Genomic DNA, 19,979 nt, shown 5'->3' with positions numbered 1-19,979 from the left:
ACTGCCATCCCTGGTCCCAATGTCTCTAGAACAAGCACTCCTTAACCAGGCCGTCAGAATCTTCCAGGTGCCCTCTTGAACCATCTTTGCAGCCTGCCACTCCTTTAATACACTCTCCCCTTCAACCCAGAAGAATGCTTTTCTGTGGCTTTAACAGAGTCCCGCTGTCCTCCTACACTGGCGCAAGCATCTCATTGCTTTGCTGAGAGCAACAGAAGGTTCAGGAAGACTTTACAGAAAGCGAAGAGATGACCAAAGAGAGTGAGCATGGCATCAGCTGGCCATGTATTGTTTTTCTCTGCAGGGCTGAGAAGCCTAGTTTTGTCCCACAGGGCGTGATACCCTGGGGAAGAGATTTGTCTTTTTCTCTGCCTGTCCATCCCCAGTCTGCCTCCGCATGGCATTAGTGCCTCTGTGGACCCCTTCCCTGGAACACGGGAACATTCTCAAGGTCCAAATCAAAAGAGATGCCCAGCGGAATGCTTGGGTGGCTCAGTTGGTTATGCATGTGACTCTTGATGTCAGCTCAGGTCTCAATCTCACGGTCGTGAGTTTAAGCCCCACATTGTGGTCCACACTGGGCAGGGAGCCTACTTAAAAAAAAAAAAGACCCCCAGCCACCTACCTGTCTGGCTCATCTTTCAGAGGACACTGGCTCTTCTCCAGCCAGTTGACACTGGGATAAACCACTCCCTTCAGGCAGAACTAACCCTCTGACCTGGTAAGCTAAGCCTTCTCCTTGGAAGCCCTACCAGATAATCCTATCTCAAACAACATGACCATAACATTCGTAGATGCACGCGTATAGTCACAGTTCCACGGGAAGAAGAGTATTTATCTCCCCCAGGGAATATAGCAACTGTCTTTTCAAAATACACTTTTCACACCAATTCCTGTAAAACCCACTGAAAGCTGCTAATCCCTTTATCATTACAGATTTGACCCTTGAACAACAGGGGTTTGATTTTTAAATCAAATTTTTAAAGTATATACAAATACAGTACTATAAATGTATTTTTTTCTTATGATTTTCTTAATGTTTTCTTTTCTCGAACTTACATTATTCTAAGCATACAGTATATAATACCCATAATATACAAATATATGCTAATCAGCTGCCTGTCTTATTGGTAAGGTCAACAGTAGGCTATTAGTTAAGTTTCTGGGGAGTCAAAAGTTATACTTAGATTTTTTTACTGCATTGAGTGTTAATGCCCCTAACCCCTGTGTTGTTCAAGGGTCAACGGTATTTTTTAAGTTTTTAGAAATCTGTAGCGTAGATTAATTATTATTTTAAGGGAGTGTCCAAATTTGTTATAAATCACATTTTATTATGTAATTTTATAATATGTAATATTTATAATATTGTAATGTATTTTGTAATATTAAAATATGACATATTTTAAAATATGACATAAAATAAAAAGAGCCTTAGAAATTATTTTGGTCAGGGGCACGTGACTGGCTTAGTAGAGCACGCGACTCTTGATCTTGAGGTTGTGGGTATGGGCCCTGTGTTAGGTGTAAAGATTACTTAAAAATAAAATCTTTTCTTTTTTTTCAAGATTTATTTATTTATTTGACAGAGAGAGATCACAAGTAGGCAGAGAGGCAGGCAGAGAAGAGGGGGGGGGAAGCAGGTTCCCCGCTGAGCAGAGAGCCCGATGTGGGGCTCATTCCCAGGACCCTGAGATCATGACCTGAGCCCAAAACAGAGGCTTAATGCACTGAGCCACCCAGGCACCCCTAAAAATAAAATCCATTAAAAAAAAGAAAGAAGAAAGATTATTTTGGTGAAACAGAAATCTTGGTTTTTGTTGTTGATGTATTGTTGTTATGACTCTTTCTGGGGAAAAAAGCTAAGAGTGGTCCCCTTCAATTTTTAACGTAACCATATCTGTTTAAATTAAATTATGGCTCAAAATAAATAACTAAATAAATAAATACACGTGCATGCATTTATATATTTTAAGATTTTATTTATATTAGAAACTGGGAGCACAAGCAGGGGAGGGGCAGAAGGAGAATCAGACACTCTGCTGAGCAGGGAACCTGATGCAGGGCTTGATCCCAAGACCATGGGATCATGACCTAAGCCAAAGGCAGACACTTAAGTGACTGAGCCACCCAGGCGTTCCTTGAAATAACATTTGACACATACCTCATCTGTATGCCAAAGCCACATACATCAGTGTTTTTTTTTTTTTTTAATATATGTAGTTCTATGGTTCAGAAAGCATTTTTTTAAAAGATTTTATTTATTTATTTGACAGCAGAGATCACAAGTAGACTGAGAGGCAGGCACAGAGTAAAGGGAGGAAGCAGGCTCCCCGCTGAGCAAAGCCCGATGTGGGGCTCGATCCCATGACTCTGGCATCATAACCTGAGCTGAAGGCAGAGGCTTTGAGCCACTGAGCCACCCAGGCACCCCTAGAAAGTATCTTAAGATGTAGAAATTTGCCATTGTTCTCTAAGGAAATGGTACTGAGGTGGAGGTTTGTCTCGCTGCCCCAGTTAACTTTGGTTTGGAGTCTTTGGACAGACGGCTTTTGGGAGTTTGCCGGAGAGAAACTTTCATTCCGCCAGGTCAGGGCTTATCGCTTTTGGCCAGAGGCCACCACAGTCATCTTGTGCCCTGCGTCATGTCCCTTCCAGCCAGCCTGAGTGGATTGTTTTCCTATTTGATACTTTGGGCTTAGTAAATTTTTGATAAAGGACAAATTTAGAAGGACTTAACTTATATCCTGTGACCTTCCTCCAACATCCTATAGAATGAGAAGTCCATTTAGGAGGCAAGAAATAGCTCTCTCCAGTCGCTTCCTCCCAGAAGAAACACTGAAGTTGCCGAAGCTCGAACTGGGAGGAGGAGCCGCTTAACTCACAGTTCTTCAAGTATCTGTCAGAGGAGCTTAAACTGTGCTGTTTCCTGACCAGGACCAGTTTGGAGCCAGTGAACATGAATAAATGAACATGCCAATCAATACATATGCCGCCACGGTGGTGGCCTCGCTCCCTGGGAAGTATTTTCTCTTGTCTGAATTCGCTTGGAGATGACTCTGTTTCTGTGCTTTCCACCAGGTCCAGGGTTGGCATCGCAAAGCCACTTCCTGCGGCTTTTTGTTGGTCCCTGTTCTGGAGGGTCCCTTTGCGCTGCCCAGTTACCTGTATGGTGATCCGCTTCGAGCACAGCTCTTCATTCCACTCAACACCAGCTGCCTGCTCAAGGAGGGCAGTGAGCACTTGTTTGATAGTAAGAGACACTCCCCTTGGATGTTATGTCTCCATGAGTAAGACCCCCCTCCCCCAAGGCCACCCCTCTAGGCTAGTGCACATAGGGAGCCTTTGGACAAGGGGACCGAAAAGATCTGGGTCTCATACTGGTTCTTTACTTAGTGTCCGGGTAACCATGCACGAGTCACTTAATGTCTTAAATTCCTTATTCCTCAAATGAGAGCACGTCAAGTTTAACACTGCCTTGCCAACTCAGGAAGACCCTTGTGAGGCCGGGAGCAGATGGTGGGTAGGAGAGAGTGTGAGACACTGTAAATCACGAGCAGCTCTGGTATTCTCCCCACACTCTCCTTTCCGTGCTCCAGCCTAACTGGCTTAAGGCTGTGGGAATTTGAACCTTATGGGAGGCTTGAATCTGCTATTTCATGCAAACGGGCTAAAAAAAGGGTCAGGGGGAGGCATTGAATGCAAAACAGGATCCAGCATCCTATTGTGCAAAGCTGTAGTGTGTCAGCACCTGGTACACGCATGTGGCTCGAGTCCAGTGTCTCAGGGAAGACAGAGCAGAAGGGGGCTCGGAGGAGGACAGCAGGACTCTGAGGACAGCCTTTCCCCTGGGACAGGATTGTCAGTCCAGGGGAAACTGGGAGTGGGCGGAGGCAGGGAGTGGGTGGGGCTGCTCTGCTGCTCCGCCCTTGACCCACAGATCTCTGAGGGTAGGTGTAGGACAGATCGGAGGATGAGTCTTACTTCACGTGGCACATTATTTATCCCCAATTAATTGCTCATTTTGATGAACATATAAATAGCCCCTACAGAGCTCTCGGTGAGCTGACAAATGACCTTTTTGAAAACGAAAAGTTAGAATTGCTGCTAATACGTCGGTAGCCCTTTCGTTTCTCAGATGTAGAAATTATAAATGTGAAATGAAGAATTTTTTGGTGTGAGGGAGCTGATTTCTTCCCGTTCCTATGTAAGTCTGTGTAGTGGTGGAAAGAGAGAAGCAGCCCAGGGGGTGAGAGGTCTCGCTAGGTCAGGGACGCCTCACTAAATGTTGCCACACTTTTCCTGTGACAGGCTGCCCCAGGGTTGCAAACAGCTTGTGTTCCAAAGGCCCATCTGTATATTCTTTGTTTACGTCTCAGAAGACTTTTTTTTTTTTTAAGATTTTATTTATTTATTTGACAGAGATCACAAGTAGGCAGAGAGGCAGGCAGAGAGAGAGGGAGGAGGAAGCAGGCTCCCTGCGGAGCAGAGAGCCCGATGTGGGGCTCGATCCCAGGACCCTGGGATCATGACCTGACCGAAGGCAGAGGCTTTAACCCACTGAGCCACCCAGGTGCCCCTCAGAAGACGTTTTTATACAGACACTGTTTTCAGTGATAGTTAGGGTTTGAGGCAGGTCCCACAGAACCACTGGAGGCCATAGGTCCCATGATCTGTAGAGTTGACACAGTGCTGTACACACACACACACACACACACACACACCCCTTCTCGTGTAATCTCCCAGTGACTGACAGAGGACCACTGCAGTCCTGAAATGCCACATGATTCTATTCGTATCTGATGATTTCAAGCCAGACAACCGCCTCATGCTGCTGTTTTTAATATGCTCAGGAGACACGTCCCCCACCAGCCCTTCTGGGGTTTTCCACCTTCACTGTCATAGCACAGGATTGCTGGCAAGGCTGGCATTGGAGGACATTTTTGTATGAGCTGCTGGTTTTCCCTGCCTGTTGTAACCGAGGCTTCAAGACCAGCATCCTCTGTTGGTTGCCATGGTTACAGCTGAAGAAAGGAGTCCTAGTTTAAAGCAATAAGGGCGTGAATCTAAAAATCAATTTTCTTGCATCCATGCTGCTTCTCTTCCTGTGATCTCCCCTTCCAATAACAGTGGGTTCCAAAGCTTAAAAATCTGACAAGGAATCTGCTCTTTGTTTTTACCTGTTAAGGCTGAAGTCTTTTTTCTTGTTTGCTCTTTAGTTGCCTGCAGCCCTCAAATGTATTTTAGATAGAAAATTCCAAATGTAAAGAGAGTAGAGAGAGCGCCCCTATTCTTCAGGATATCTTGTGCAGTTGCTCCTCCAGCCCTCGGCATCTCAGTCCCAAGAGCAGCGCTGGCCCGTTGCCTGTTGCCGAGCGACAGCCTGCCTTAGCCCTCCACCTCCTCCTCAGCTCTTGGTCCTCATACCAGTGCTGCAGAAGGAGCAAGGCTGGAGCCATGATATGGGCCATGGAGGAAGGCACTTGTCTGCTCTCCTGCCCTCCCCAACCCATCACTTTTCCAAAAATGATTTTTTATATTTATTTACTTCAGTTTCCCCACCCCTAAAATAGAGCTTGTACTGTTGTCTTTCCTTGTAGAGAAATTGAAGATGGGTAATAAAATTTTTTTCTTTTCTCCTTAGAAGCAGATAACATGCATTTAAAGCTTGTCTTTTGTTGGTATTTTTAATGTCATGTTCCTTTCCACTTTGCGCATAAGAAATCATTAGAATGAGGCTTACCTCGAGTTCTGGTAGTTCACACTGATTGCTGAGGACTCCTATTCAGTGCCTTTCTAGACCCTGATAGAGCTTCAGGGAAGTGGTGGTGTGAATGCACCTTTGCTCCTTGGGACAGAGGCTGGTCTCCCAAAAGCAGGTAGTGTGGAAAAGCAGCACTGAAGCTCAGAGGGGAGGAATGGCCAAGAGAAGTGAAGGATACAGAAGGTCAGATCCAGGGAAACTTAAAAACCTTGGGATCACACCCTGGCATTTTTTTTTCTTCTTTCAGGCTTTGAACCGGAAACATACTGGGATCGAATGCACCTTTTCCAGGAAGCCATTGCACACAGGTTTGTCCCTTAGCAGGAGGGCATCGTGGAAGGGCATTAGTGACTGTTGTGAGTAGTCGACCCAAACCCAGTTTGCTTCATTTCTGGGGAAGCGGATCTAGTTCACCGAAGACGGACTCGCTGCCGATACCCTACAGGACCCTTTGCCTTGGTTTCAAAGATAAGCGTTACCCTTCCAGTTCCCGTAGCTATTGTTTCTTAGACCATATTACCATCTTCCAGTTGAGTGGAAAGCATAGAGCTTCCTCCTTAGCTTCCAGCAAGACTTTGAGCCAAGCTGTCAAGCAGATGACATGAGATGAAAAACTATAAAACGCTTCAAGAGCCCCTTGACACATGCTGAGAAGATAATGGGGGTTAAAAAGCAATGGATAAGTCCATGGGTATTTACTGGCACTAAGATATGTGCCAGGGAGGGGCTTCCCTGGGCTTAGCTGCCCTGAGGCCAGTCCAGCTTTGTCTCTAGAATGTGCCACTCAGTGTTCATTTGCTGCTTCATGTTAATCATGGCAGAAGCAAGTCCTCCATTCCCAGTTCCATAATCCTCTCTCTCGGCGCTCTCTGCAATGTCCTGCCATCTCCTTATTCAGCTGTTACCACCCCACCTCACACCCCACTCCCGCCGCTGGCCCACCACAGACTGGCTTCTTCCTTCCAGCAGGAGAGGGTGCTGACTGGGGGCAGAAGGTAGGAAGTGCAGTGGGTCGGTGGCAAAGGGTGTCAATCCAGAAAGCAGAGAGGCCTGGCTATCCTCCGCCTCCACCAGCATGCAGCTAAGGAACCATGAGCAAGTTCTGGAACTGCTTCACCTTCATTTTCTCACCACTCGCTGGGTTGTTGGGAGGATTCTCCAGAGTTCCCTGTACCTAGGAAGCCCTGGGTAGACAGTGGGTATCATTAGGAAGACTCCAGCCAACTGATGAATTTATAAGCAGGTCTGATGCTTCCCTTGGATGATATCATTGGGTGGTGATTGGATTTTGCTGGCTAGATGTCACTCGGGACATGGCCTTTTGATTTTTTCATGTCTTCTGTCCCATCCCCACAAATCACTGCATGGACTCTGCTGGTCCCCTGCACCTAAACATCAAGGTCCCTTCCCCACCTGGACCCACCGACCTCATCTATATCTTACTCCCATGTTCTCCTCTAAACCCCCACCTCCTTCTCCATTTATCAGCCATGTTCTACCACAGATTCCAGGTCCCTGCTCTCTCAATCCCTCCTTCCCTTTTTCCCCAACACCCTCTGTCCATCTGTTACTCTAATGTAGTGGCCCCTGGAGGACAAGGGTATGCATTTTTCTTATTTTTGTTTCCCTTTACAGCACCTAGCAAAGTGCCTTGCCCAGAGTAGCTTTAGCACAGTGGGGAACTCTAGATTGGAATGTGGCTCTGAAATGAAACGTTAGCCCACCCATAAGGTTCATCTCTGAAAGAGTTAGAAACTGGTCCAGTATATAAAATCCTTAAAAAAGGAAGAAGAGGAAGAAACTGGTCCAGCTTCCCTGGACCTTTTCCAGCTTCCCTGCTATGGCTCCCCAGCTCCTTCATATTTTTCTGGGTGGAATGGGTGCCCCCCACCCCACCCCCAGCTTTGCTATAGTCCTTGCTCGAATGTTTCCTAAGTGGACAATGAGGGAGCCAAGTGCTATGTGGTTAAATTGCCGTTTTAAAATTAAAGGTCTTCCCTGGTGACCTAAGGAAGAAATGAGGGAAAATTCTGGTCAGGCTGATCCGTGCTGCGTAAATAAACAGCCTTGGTTGAAAAGTAGAGGGGAAGAAAGTCAAAATCCAGAGCCATTCTTACACATGATAGAATCAGCCTATAGATGATGGGGCTTGCTGTGCATGTTAGCTGATTCATTTAACTTGCATATTTGACTTCATGTGTTCTTGATAAATAGTTATTAAAAGCCGGTGTAAAGCTGGTGGCTTATACAGAGGATGCAATGGAAGGAAACAGGTGCTTTACCTCCTTTAGTTCTGCCCACATCACTGCGTTCGTTACATAAACCTCTCAGACTCAGGGCGGGAGCTACATCTGTTAACACGTCCTTTTCAGCAGTTAACAGGTAGTGCTGTAATAAATGTGTTTGATGGAAATAGAAAAACCCGGAATAGAATAAACCATAGATGGGAAGCAGAATCGAGTAAGTCACAGATGAAAAGTGGCTCCTGCTGCCCATTTCCAGAATGGAGCAGCGAAGTAGAGAGCCCCAGATTTGGTTCCTCATTTTTAAGAAGAGGATTTCAGTTAAGAGGTTTCATTCTATTTCAATTCAGAGCCTTCTTTGAGAACCCACTATGTGCTTAGCTGGGAGAACTAAGGGAAAGAGGTGTGGCTAAGATGAATTAAGATAAGCACCTTCCCCCTGTCGTCCTGTGGGTGGGCACCCAGCACGGTGAAGGACCCAGTGTGGATTCTAGGGAGAGAGAGAGAAGAGGGTTGGGATGGGACAGTGCAACAGCACCCAGAGGAGGGTCTGACTGGACAGGTGGAGGGGCAGAGACAGGGCTGGATGTGGAGTGCAGCTGGTGTGAGGGCTCTTCCCCACCTGGAGATGACAGGAGGCCTGTGGGAGGAGGTCTGGTGAGGGCGAAAACCAGCAGCCTGAGTGTTCAATCTTGGAAGAGATTTTCCCAGGTCCATGTAGCTCAGGCTGTCAGGAAGTCCTATTAGCCACATCTGCTCTCCCTGTCCCTTTAGCTAAGGGGGCCCTAATCTGTGTGTCTTCCTGTGCTTCCCTTAGGTTTGGGTTTGTGCAAGATAAATATTCTGCTTCTGCTTTTAACTTCCCTGCCGAGAACAAGCCTCAATACATCCACGTTACAGGTGAGACACTCTAGGTGAAATGTGGGGTGGGTGGGTTCCTTTGTCAGGAGCCTGTGCATGAGACCCCCTCCCCTTGATTGAGCCTGTGTCTGCAAAGCCCCTGCAGCTGCCCAGGGGTGGGGGAGCCCTCCTGGTGGTGGTGACATGGGGCCTCCCCTTGCTCCTCAGGAACAGTGTTCCTGCAGCTGCCCTACTCCAGGCGCAAGTTCTCAGGACAACAGCGGCGGCGGCGGAACTCCACCAGCTCCACCAACCAGAACATGTTCTGTGAGGAACGGGTTGGCTACAACTGGGCCTATAATACCATGCTGACCAAGACATGGCGCTCTAGTGCCACAGGGGATGAGAAGTTTGCTGATCGGCCTGCTCAGGGATTTCACGGACTTCTGCATCAACCGTGACAACCGGCTGGTTACGTTCTGGACGAGCTGCCTGGAGAAGATGCATGCCAGTGCCCCATGAGGCCAGGCTACACCGAGGGCTGAAGCACTGGGAGGATTCTGTTCTTGCTGTCCAAGTCCAGTAGGGGCAGTGGGGCTCTGGGCGGCAGGTGGCAGTGCCTCCGTCGGTGAGTGGGGGCCATTGCTGCTGCTCTCCGCCCCCTGCCCTGCCAACAAAATGTTCTTCCCCTCGAGGAGAAAGACTCGGGAAGAAACGAGTACTGAGAACAGGTGGGAGGCCCAGATGGTCTGTGGGAGGACCTCAGTACTGGGGAGGGGGGCGAGTAGCCCCCATGAATGTCTTTGGAGAGTGGGTGGCTCCTGGGAGCGTCCTTTCCTTCCCCTAGCCGTGGGCTTTTCGGAGCGGTCTGCTGATTCCCGCCCAAAAGTATGCACAGGATGTAAGATAGTTTTGTGAAATAGTGTACCATAGGCTCACACCAACTGTATATACCTGTACATATCAGAAGCAGGAATAAAGTGCCACATGCAGCATCTCTGGCCCCCCCGCCTTGTTCCTGGCAGCGGCGATCCCATCCTCGGCTGGGCAGTCGGGCCCTGTTGGCAGGGACACGGTGGCAAATGAGGCAGCCACAGAAGGTGAGGAGGACTTTGAATTCACTGTCTTGGAAGAGTCTGGCTGGGGATTTCCTGAAAGATGTCTTTTCATAAGCCCTTGGTCAAGAACAGAATAGTCTCTTTCAGACCTAGTGAGCAGAGCAGATAGTACCACGCACAACTGCAGGCTTGTGCTGTCAGAATGAATCTTGCTAAGTGGGTGAGCCCAGGTGTGGCACGCAGATGTCATGGCATTCTGCAAAAAAAAAGGGGGGGATCTCTATTGATGCCAAGGTTTAGAACCTACTTCTTAAAGGGATAAGATTCAGCATGGGGCCTCAGCCTCAGCACCCTTCCCTAACCTGCTAGTGGCAGGGGTGAGGGGTTGTGGGACAGAGGGGGCATGACTAGGTACTGCCACTGCCTCCCCCTCCATCTCTCCACACAAGCCCTGTTGATTTCTGTCCTCAGTAGCTTGCAAAGCCACCCACTTCTTCCCAGCCTTCTGCTGCTGCGCCCAGCCCTGCGCAGCCCTCCTCCATCTTACTCCTCCTCTTGCATGGCTAGGAGAGCCCCTAACCCATCTCTGCTTTCCCTCCAGGCCATCCTCCACCTGGCAGTCAGAGTCTTATTTAAGAACCACCCCCCGATCGTGCCTGCCACTTACTTAGACGTCTTTGGAACTTGAACTTCAACATCCTAGACATAGCCATGTACTATCTGTCCTGGGCTGTTCCTCCAACCACCTGGAACATCACAGACTCTTTAGCAGCTCAGGTCCTTTGCACATGCTATCCCAGTTGCTTAGAACACTCCTCTCCGGGCCGACTCTGCTTGCTAACTCCTGGTCATCGTTCATCTGCTCTCTGCTCACATAGTACTTCTCCAGAAAAGCACAGTAGGCTACCTGTCAGGTCTTCTTGCAGCACCTTGTACTTCCCGGGCAACACTCAGCACATTTCCATGCTAGCATGATGGAAGCTTGCCTATTTTGTTTGTCTCTGTGTTCCTAAACATGCAGTGTAATAGCAAATGCTGGAGAAATGGGGTTGGCTGAATATGTGGAGTGAATGAATGAACTCTGGACTCAAGGACTTGTGGGCTGGGTGTTGCATCTGAATCTCCCCGTGCTAGGTTCTTAAGTTACTTAATGGAACGCCTTTCCTCAAATTGGAGCTATTTATGCTACACATAGAGATTTTGAGAGAATAGATCTGTTAATATATGTGAAAGAAAGCACATGGGTTGATTCCTGATGAGGAATAGGTCCCTGATAAAAATCCCATTTTCTTTCCCTTTCTCACCTTCCCCTCCCTCAGACAAACCTTTACTCTTTGTTAAGCGTCCACACCCTTCATTTGTAAAATGGGAAACTGTCTGCTAGGATGGTGGGAGGACCAGAAGACAGAGGTATATGAAAGCACTTACTACCTGGCAGGCAGTAAACAAATGGGGGTTCTGACATTCCTGGATGGAAAGTCCTCTTTTGCCATGTTTCTGATCCAGCTTCCTGCATGATTGTTGCCGGATGTGGCAGCATGATTCCTACATGATTGTCGATGGATGTGCCTGTCTGAATCAGATCGTGTGGCACAGACCTGTGTGGTCCTCCGTGATCTACTTTCCACCCTCCTCTTCCAAAGATGACCTGGGAAAAGAAGGCTCAGTGATTTGGTGGAAGAAGGCAGCTGACAAGCGAGAATGCTAGCCACTCGTTCTTCAGAGCTGGGCCTGAAACATCTATGCCCTTAAACCCTAGTTCCCCCACATTCTTCCTTTCTGACCAGCACCACCTTCCACCCACTTGTCCAAGGCAGAATCTGGGAGTAGAACTCAATCCTCTTTCAACTCCACCATCACCTAGTCCTCCCACCTGTCCCTCAGGCCCGCCCACCTCCCTCCGTGCCTGCTGCTCAGATGCAGAGAGAGGCCAGCCTGAGGAAGTATGTGGTTTGGTTAGACATGAGGGATGTGTCCATGCAGATCGGAGGCCCCGCACCAGGTGTATAAATGTGAATAACCATTTCTTGGTGGAGAGAGGGAGGCGGGAGGCTTGGGGCCAAGAGGACCTGGGTTTAAATCCCAGCCCTGCCGTATCTTTGCTGTGAGAGCTAGAGTGTTCTGGCTCCCAAGTGCGGTTCCTCACCTGTTAGAGACTACATGGCCTCACCTTTCTTCCCAAACCCAAACATACATACATGCACATACACACACATATACCCCTACCTCTCTTGAGTGTTGCTCTTCTTCTGTGCTTGTGACAATGTAATTATTTGCTGACCCCTTTCAGCCTTCTAGGCTGAGAATTTCTTCTGGCACACTCTCCAGTCACTGAGAATTGAGTGGGTGAGCTGGTGAGACCAAGGGAGCAGGTGCACATGGCAGGGACCCTCACAGGGTCTAGCACAAGGAAGGACACATGGACTATAAGGAGGACCTTGATGGGCTCACCAATCTGGTTCCCTAAATTAAGTCAAGGAGGGCACTTATTCATGTTCAGAAGTGGGGCATCAAGACCCAGACACATGCACATGACTGGGGGTCACCCCAGTGTAAGGGGGATGAGGGTGGCCAAGTAAGTAAGACAAGAGCCTTAGAGCAGAGGGGTTCTTGGAGATCTGGCCCAACCCTTTCATTTTCTCTCAGTTAAGGAAACACGGAGTGACCTGCCCTAGGCTCTAGGTGGAACTGGGACAAGGCCCAGGTCCTCCAGTTCCCAGGCCCAGTGTTTTTCTAAGCATTTGGTTGTAGTCAGCAGTGCAGTTGAGAGCCAGGTACAGGAGGCAAATGGCTGGATTCAGATTCTAGCACAGCCACTGGCCAGCGTGTGAATCTGAGTAAGTTACTGCATCTCTCCAAACCTCAGTTTCCTCATCTGTAAAATAAGACACTACTACCACCTCCCAGAGTTTTGAAAACCACATGAGAGAATGTGGGTAGAGAGCTTGGACAGTGCCTGGAACATTGTGCCCCTCCCTCAACTTCAACTGTTAAAGTGATGGCAATTGCCCCAGACTCTCTGAACCCCAGGAGTTTAGAGAAGGGAATAATCAGAGAGCTGGAGTGGATGGGCTAGTCTTTAAAAAGGAAGTGGCCTTGGGCCTCGTAGGATGGATAGGAGTCAGAGTGGTCTAGAGCCCAGTGTCCCCACTTGGGCCAGAGGCTGCATTCCACTAACTAGTTGCTGTGGTCATTCCGCCTTATCTAGGTGCCAAGAACCTCTGTTGAGAAGTTTTTTCTCTTGTCAGAGGTGCCACATTGCCAAAAGCATGAAGAGGGCCTTCTGACCATGCCATGCTGGCTCCTTGTCGTGAACAGGGTTGTTGACCAAAGCTGAGCAGCTCTGGAGACATTTCTCAGTTCTGTGGGCGTGCCAGGGTGTACCCAGGCCCTCGGACACCTAGGGAGCCACCAGATGACCTCCTGAATGTAGAAATGAATCCAGGGTGGGGAACCACGCAGAGTGTGAGATGCAGAAAAACCTGATGGGAAAAGAGATGAGATAGAATAACACCTGCGCCCTCTACCAAAGGAATGGAAAGAAGCCAAGAAGTCTTCACAGCAGAAGTGGTAGCTGTGTTAGTCCCCCAGCTGTGGTTCTCCAGTGCTCCTGGGTGAAGGAGCTTGCATAAACTGCAGATTCCAGAGCCTCTCCTAGAGATTCTGATGTGGGGTGTCCTGGGACTCTGCACTAGAAACAGACACTCTGCTCTCAGTGGTTCATTTGAGAAGCCCTGTTCCAGATTCCTTCTCTGGGCTTCTTCATGAGTACTCTACATGCAGCTCTAACTATCCTAGAAGTCTGATTCTTAGACCAAAGCGGATTAGAAGCCGCACACTGAAAGGCAACACAGTAGAGGCAGAGAACTTGACGTCTGAGGGAAATAACATCTGATAGAGAGTTGCCCGGGCTGCCCAAGGCACAGGACCACCAACGCCTATGCAGCTGGGCCGGGAACTGCCAAGTACTACATGGGATGGGCACGGAAGCCCGTATCCCCTGTGTAGGAAGAGACCCATCCAAATAATTAAAATGGAACCTTGAGGTATTCTAAGGAAGAAGCAAATGACATACGCTTGATGCTAAGGAAGTCTGTGAGGCTTTACCAACGTGGATAGGAAATAGTGGGGCAGAAAGCTGAATAGAAGATAATTTAAGCCTGAACATTTCCATTATATATAATAATGGTCACTCCATTTCTTTTTTTTTTTTTAAGATTTTATTTATTTGACAGACAGACATCACAAGCAGGCAGAGAGGCAGGCAGAGAGAGAGGAGGAAGCAGGCTCCCTGCTGAGCAGAGAGCCCGATGTGGGGCTCGATCCCAGGATCCTGGGATCATGACCTGAGCTGAAGGCAGAGGCCCTAAACCACTGAGCCATCCAGGTGCCCCTCCATTTCTTTTTTTTAAAAATTTTTAAGATTTTAATTATTTGAGAGAGAGCTAGTGAGGGGAGGAGCAGACTCCCTGCTCAGCAGGGAGCCTGATTGGGGGCTCAATTCCCAGGATCCTGAGATCATGACCTAAGCCAAAGGCAGAAGCTTAACCGACTGAGCCACCCAGGTGTCCCAGACACTCTATTTCTTGAGTGTTGGCCGTTCTGGGCAATGTAGCATACATACTTTATGTTCCACTGCATTGGGTAATCTTACCAGCCATCTTCAGACCAGATGAGAGTGGAAGGCCCAGGCAGGGGAGCCCAGGGCCACACAGCTAATAGCAGGTCTGGGAATCAGGCCTGTGGGATCCCAGAGCCCACCCCCTGTCCACTGTGCTGTCCCCCTCAGCCGGGTCAGTGAGGCGTCACCACTGCTCTGACCTGGGCCTCTGGCTAGGGTCCCCGTATTCCTTTCAGCTGACTCTATAGTGTGTGGTATGGCTCTGCTGCTGTACAGATGTGTAACACTTGAACGTGGCCTCACATATAGACGCTCTGGTGGGAGCACACAGTGATTTTGAGCGTCTATCAGTGGCTTTTCCTTGCCTCCAGGCTCCTCTCTGGAAGGCCCTGTCTGCTCCTTCCCTTCCAGCCCCACACCGACTTTAGCCTGCAAGTGCATTGGGTACCTCCTGGCTTTCAGGCCGGGCCACACACTTGCCCAGTGCCTGGCCTGGATTGCATGGGTTGAGGGGGGCAAAGCAGGCACCAAGGACTCATTCCTACCCATCTTTAGATTTGTTTTCCCTCTGCTTCTCTGGCTGCAGCAAGATTCATCTTTTTCCTCAGCGAATCAGCACATAGTTCTTCCAGGAAGAAAATCTCTTCTCACCCTGGTGGCAAAGCACAGGGTGTGGGTGGGGGGAATTGCTATATGACCACCAGTAAACCCTCTCTCCAGGCCCCGGTATTTTCATCTAAACTCCTCTGGCAATGAGTCTGGGAGAAGCCTTGGGGAATCACAAGATTTTAGATCTTTCCCCTCCTCGACTAGCAGAAGAGCTGAGTGCCAAGAGGGAATAGGAGTCCCTTTCAGTCTCCGAGGCAGCTGGTGGCAGCTCGGATGGGAGCTGAGTCCCTTACCTATTCTCTGTCCACTGTGGATTGTGCCAGATTGCTTATCCAGGCCCAGTCTCTCCCCGTTAATCCTCGGGTGTCTCTTAAAAAGAGACAGAATTTTATTTTAAGTCCTGGGCATTCTGGGAGAGAAACATCTTTCTAATGTCTTTGTTCATCCAACAAGGATGAAACTGAGTCTCAGGGTAGTGGAGCGACTTAGCCAAGGTTACTGAGTGTCCACGTGGCAGGGGAGGGATTGAACACAGGGATTCTCCACCCCCAGGGCTCTTCCCTTAGAGAGAAAGAGGCGGGGGCATGAAAACAAGAAGCCCACTGAAGGTAGCTTCCATGGTGGGGCAGCGGTGTCCAGGAGGTGGGAGGTCAGGGCTTGGGGCCTGGGCTCCCCACATGGCAAGGAGGGCCACATTCCCAGGATCTCCAGTGCCTCATCTTCACACTGGCCGCAGCTGATGGTTGGCGCTAGGACAGGAGCACTCCTGGGTGGTGGGACACACAGGATGTGTCTTGCCTCAAAGCAGAAGTGAAACGGGGTCCATTTCCCCTTGCGACACGAGGCGAGTCTGACCACCACTCCCTTGCCACCATCTCCTGCAGAAACTAGGAGACTGGCAGCGCCTGCTGGGGTCTGAGATTGGGGTTGGGGGAGCACTGAGAAGCCAGCCTGGTCTGGGGACCTAACCCATGCTGGGAGCTGGGTGTCCAACTCCCAACACCCACAGCTTGGGGTCTCCTCACGCATGCCTCCTTGGACAGCATCTGCGTGATTGGAAGGTGCTGTTTCTCCCAGGTTCTATGATTTAGACCTCAAAGGAGACGGCCGTTTATATAAGTATTCTGTCTCCTGGCAGAATTGCAATCAGCTCGTCTCTGCGAGAGGGAGATTCATTTGTGGCTCACTCTCTCATTCATGTTCACAAGTTTGGTCATTCTCCCGTCTACAAACATTGAGAGCCATCTTTGTGTCAGGCATCGTGTGGATACAGGAGGGAGAATGATGGCAAAAAAAATGTTACATAGCTCACTAGTGTTATGGTTGTGAAATAATTCATTGTGAAAAGTGCAGCAAAGGCAAGGAGAGGTCGCTGTGAGAGGTTAAAGAGGAGCCCCCAGCCTGGTCTAGGACTCAGAGAAGGCTTTCTAGGCATTTCCATGGAAATCTGTTGGATGGCAGAGCTTGCAAAGGGCAGAGGTGGGAGGAAAGGAAGAACCTAAGAGGGAAATGAAGCTTGTGAGCCCCGGGGAGAGGCGGTGTGGCTGGAGAAAGCAGAGAGACGAGGACACGCAGGATACAGGCCACTGAAGGGGTCCCCCCTCTCTGACACATCTTCAAGAGAAATATCTGGAAGGCCCGGTAACTTTAGGCAAGACTTTCTCTTCTCTGGACCTCAGTCCCCTCTTTTCGATAGGAATATGTTCACCACGCGTGCAGGGTTGCTGAAGAACCCTCAGTTGAAGCACCAGCTCGGTGTCTGGCAGTGCAGAGGTTCCTGGTAAGTGTAGCCATTAGTCTAACCGCGACAGAGCCAGGCCAGGAATCCAGGCTCCAGGCCTGGCTCCCACACTCTGGGGGCTACCTTCACCCCAGGGCCGCTTCTAGGAGACACGGAGCCTGGTCACCCAACCTGCTTCCTGCTGTAGCATCTCCCGACTTTGCCAGCCTGGGAAAAGGCTTCAGTTTATAGCTATGGCTGGCCCTAGAAGCGGATGCCCCCCCTTGTGCCTCCCCACCCCTACATGGCCCCAGCTGCCTGACCAGACAGACTCTCCCTGCCATGCAGGTGAGGGATGGAGGTGGCACAGAGCTGGCAGCCCCGGGGCTGAGCAGCAGCAGAGTTGCCTTGTTCCCCAAGGGTAGAGCCGCTCTGGAGTCCTTTTTTTTGATTCAGGGAAGAAATCTTCCTGAAGGAGGAAGGAAGTAGCATTGACCACATGCCTGGAGCTGTGTGGGGTGCTTTTGCTTGCCACCTGGTTTATTTCTAGCAACAACCCCTCGTAGTGGGCATTACTGGCTGCCTCTTACAGAGGAGTACCTGTAAGGTTCAGGGTCACCCAAGGTCACCCAGCTGGCATGTGGCAAGATCTGGATTCTACACCAGGTCCTATAACCTTACCCTGTCCCCTGGCCCTCAGAGGTGGGCCTTTGGGCTATGTTTTGTCGTATTTTGTATTTCTTCTAGTGTGAGCCCATTATAGGAGGACTGGAAACGAAGTGGTCAGGCCCGAGTTTTGATTTCTTCATTTGGTCAGTGGCCATAGGAATATCACACAACGATCCACGGGGAGCCATCTCAGTGAAGGGTAGGGCTACCCTCCTCCTGCCGCTATTTTACAAAAAGGAGACTGAGGCCTAGAGATGGGGAGCAACTTGCCTGAGATGACAAGGTAGCTCAGCAGAGAGCTGGGCCAGGCCATACTCTCTTTGCGGACCCCTTCTCCAGCCATTTTCCTTACCCTCTCTTACTGGTCTCCATGGGTCCGTACAGTCTCCACACACTGGAGGATCCCAGGCTGTGTGGGCCCTGGACCTATGTTCTGCATTTCCTTCCTTGGGCGCCCCAGTCTCATGATTCTAACCACTTAACCAGGCTCGTGTGTCTCAACCTGAGATCTCTAGCCCCAACCCCACTTCTGAACTCCAGCCTGTCAGTCCAGCTGCCGCTTCTCAGCCTCTCCTGAGTGATCTCAGAGGGTGACAAACTGGATATGTGTAAAACAAAATTCTTAATTTAGCTGTGTCCTCCTGGCTCCTACCCAAACCTGCTCCTCCCACAGTCTTCCCTGTTTTAGTCTCTGTACCATCATCTACCCGGTTTTTCAGGCGGAAAGCCTTGGGGTTATCCTGTGTTTCCTTCCCTCAGCCCCACCCACATCTAATCCATTAGCAAAAATATATTGTAATCTGACCTTTTCACCACCTCCACCTTCGTCTGACGCAGCAGCATCCGGGCTGGTCCTCCTGTGTCCTCTTTTGCCTTGGAGAACGTATTCTCACAGCAGCCAACGTGCTCTCTTTTAAACATAGAACAGGCTGTGCCATTCCCCTGCCTGAAACCCTCCAGTGACTTCCCATCCATTCAGGGTGAAATCCCAACTTCTTGCACAGCCCACAAGGCCCTATGGGGCCTGGGCTTCTGGAACTGTCTGTCTCCATTCTCAACTCTTCCTGCTCACTCAGAATGATGCAACATCTCTTCACTCTGTTCCATGAACACCCCGAGGTTGCCCCTGCCTTGGGGCCTTGGACCACTCTCCTCTCTTCTTGGAACCGTCTTCCCAAGGTCATGGCTCAGTTGTTTTCTCATTGTTGGTGTCACCTGCTGCCTTCTCAGTGAGGTCTTCCTTGTCTAGAGAGGCACCACCCCCTACCTGTCACTGCCCAACACCCTGCCCTGTTATCTCTCCCTTACAATTCTTTTCGTCACCTGCAATTATCTGCATTGTTTGCCCACTTGTGTGTTGTCTTTTCTCCACACTGGAACGTAAGTTCTGGGACTGTTTTTTGGCCCTGCCAAATCCTCAGTACTCACCTCAGTGTGCATACATAGCATGCGGTAGGTGCTCAGTGAGTGCTTGTCCACAGAACCAACCACATGGACTCAGGGCCCAAATTACACATCAAGTTTATTAGAGGTTGCTGTCCCCAGACGTCTTTTGTATGGGATAGCGTTTTCTGGTCCTAGGACTTCTTTATGAGACCAATGTCTATAGGTGCTCAGAGGTCACTCCCTTATATGCCAGCTCTACCGCCTACAAACTGTGTGAACTTGGGCAACTGACTCTTCCTGTGCCTCAGTTTTGTCAGTTGTGAAGTGGGGATATTAATAGTGCCCGCCTCACAGCACAAACGTGAGGACTGAATGAATGGATGCATATAGAATGCTTTGTGAAAGCAGCATATGGGACATAGTGTTCAGTAACACTAGCTCTGTTATTAGTTTTATCCATATTATTATGACCACTACTACCATCATCACTGTTTTTTTTTTTTTTTTTAAAGTAGTTTCCACACCCAGCATGGAGCCCAACATGAGGCTTAAACTCACGACCCTGAGCTCAAGACCTGAGCTGAGATGAAGAGTCAGACACTTAACTGACTGAGCCAGCCAGGTGCCCCCGCATTGCTGCTTTTTTAAGTTGATGTATACTTGACATAATGCATCATGTTAGGTTCAGGCATCCAGCATAATGGTTCAACATATGTCTAAGTTGCAAAGTGATCAGCACGAAACCTGGTCAACATCCATTCCCAGTTTCTCTCCTGGAGGAGGCAGGTATTTCCTCTTTGCCCTCGTGCCACTTTGCTTACTCAGTCCCATTCAGTGGTCTCCTATTTCAATTAAGAAAAAGAGCCAGTGCTTTTAAGTAGCCTGTGAGCCCTCCACCTACCTCTCTAGCATCATCCTCTTGCATGCCTTGCATATATTTTCCAGTGCTTTCCCCCTCTGTGGTCACACCGGCCCCATTTTAGCTCTTCCTGTGGGGGATGCTGGTCCCACACCAGGCAGTTGGCCTGAAAGTTGCTTTCCTTCCTTCTTTACGTGGTCAATCAAGACCTGC

The 19,979-nt window shown here is 49.4% G+C and overlaps 1 protein-coding gene across 9 annotated transcripts in view; it reads left to right on the top strand.

Annotated features, from left to right (window-relative positions):
• The window catches only part of DEPDC5 (DEP domain containing 5, GATOR1 subcomplex subunit), a 141,604-nt gene extending 131,765 nt beyond the window's left edge, over nt 1-9,839 (top strand). For 8 of the 9 annotated variants that reach the window (XM_047697297.1, XM_047697302.1, XM_047697303.1 and 5 more), the window contains 4 exons: nt 3,079-3,250; nt 6,009-6,069; nt 8,822-8,904; nt 9,073-9,839. In XM_047697297.1, the coding sequence (XP_047553253.1) occupies nt 3,079-3,250; nt 6,009-6,069; nt 8,822-8,904; nt 9,073-9,305 (549 nt within the window). In that variant the 3' untranslated portion in view covers nt 9,306-9,839. The other variant, XM_047697304.1, reaches the window with a different exon arrangement.
• The last annotated feature ends 10,140 nt before the right edge of the window (nt 9,840-19,979 follow it).

The sequence above is a fragment of the Lutra lutra genome, chromosome 12 (assembly GCF_902655055.1).
Source record: "Lutra lutra chromosome 12, mLutLut1.2, whole genome shotgun sequence".
In the NCBI taxonomy this organism is placed as follows: domain Eukaryota; kingdom Metazoa; phylum Chordata; class Mammalia; order Carnivora; family Mustelidae; genus Lutra; species Lutra lutra.
The sequence above is the reverse complement of the archived record's forward strand: the minus strand, read 5'-3'. Positions and strand labels throughout refer to the sequence as shown.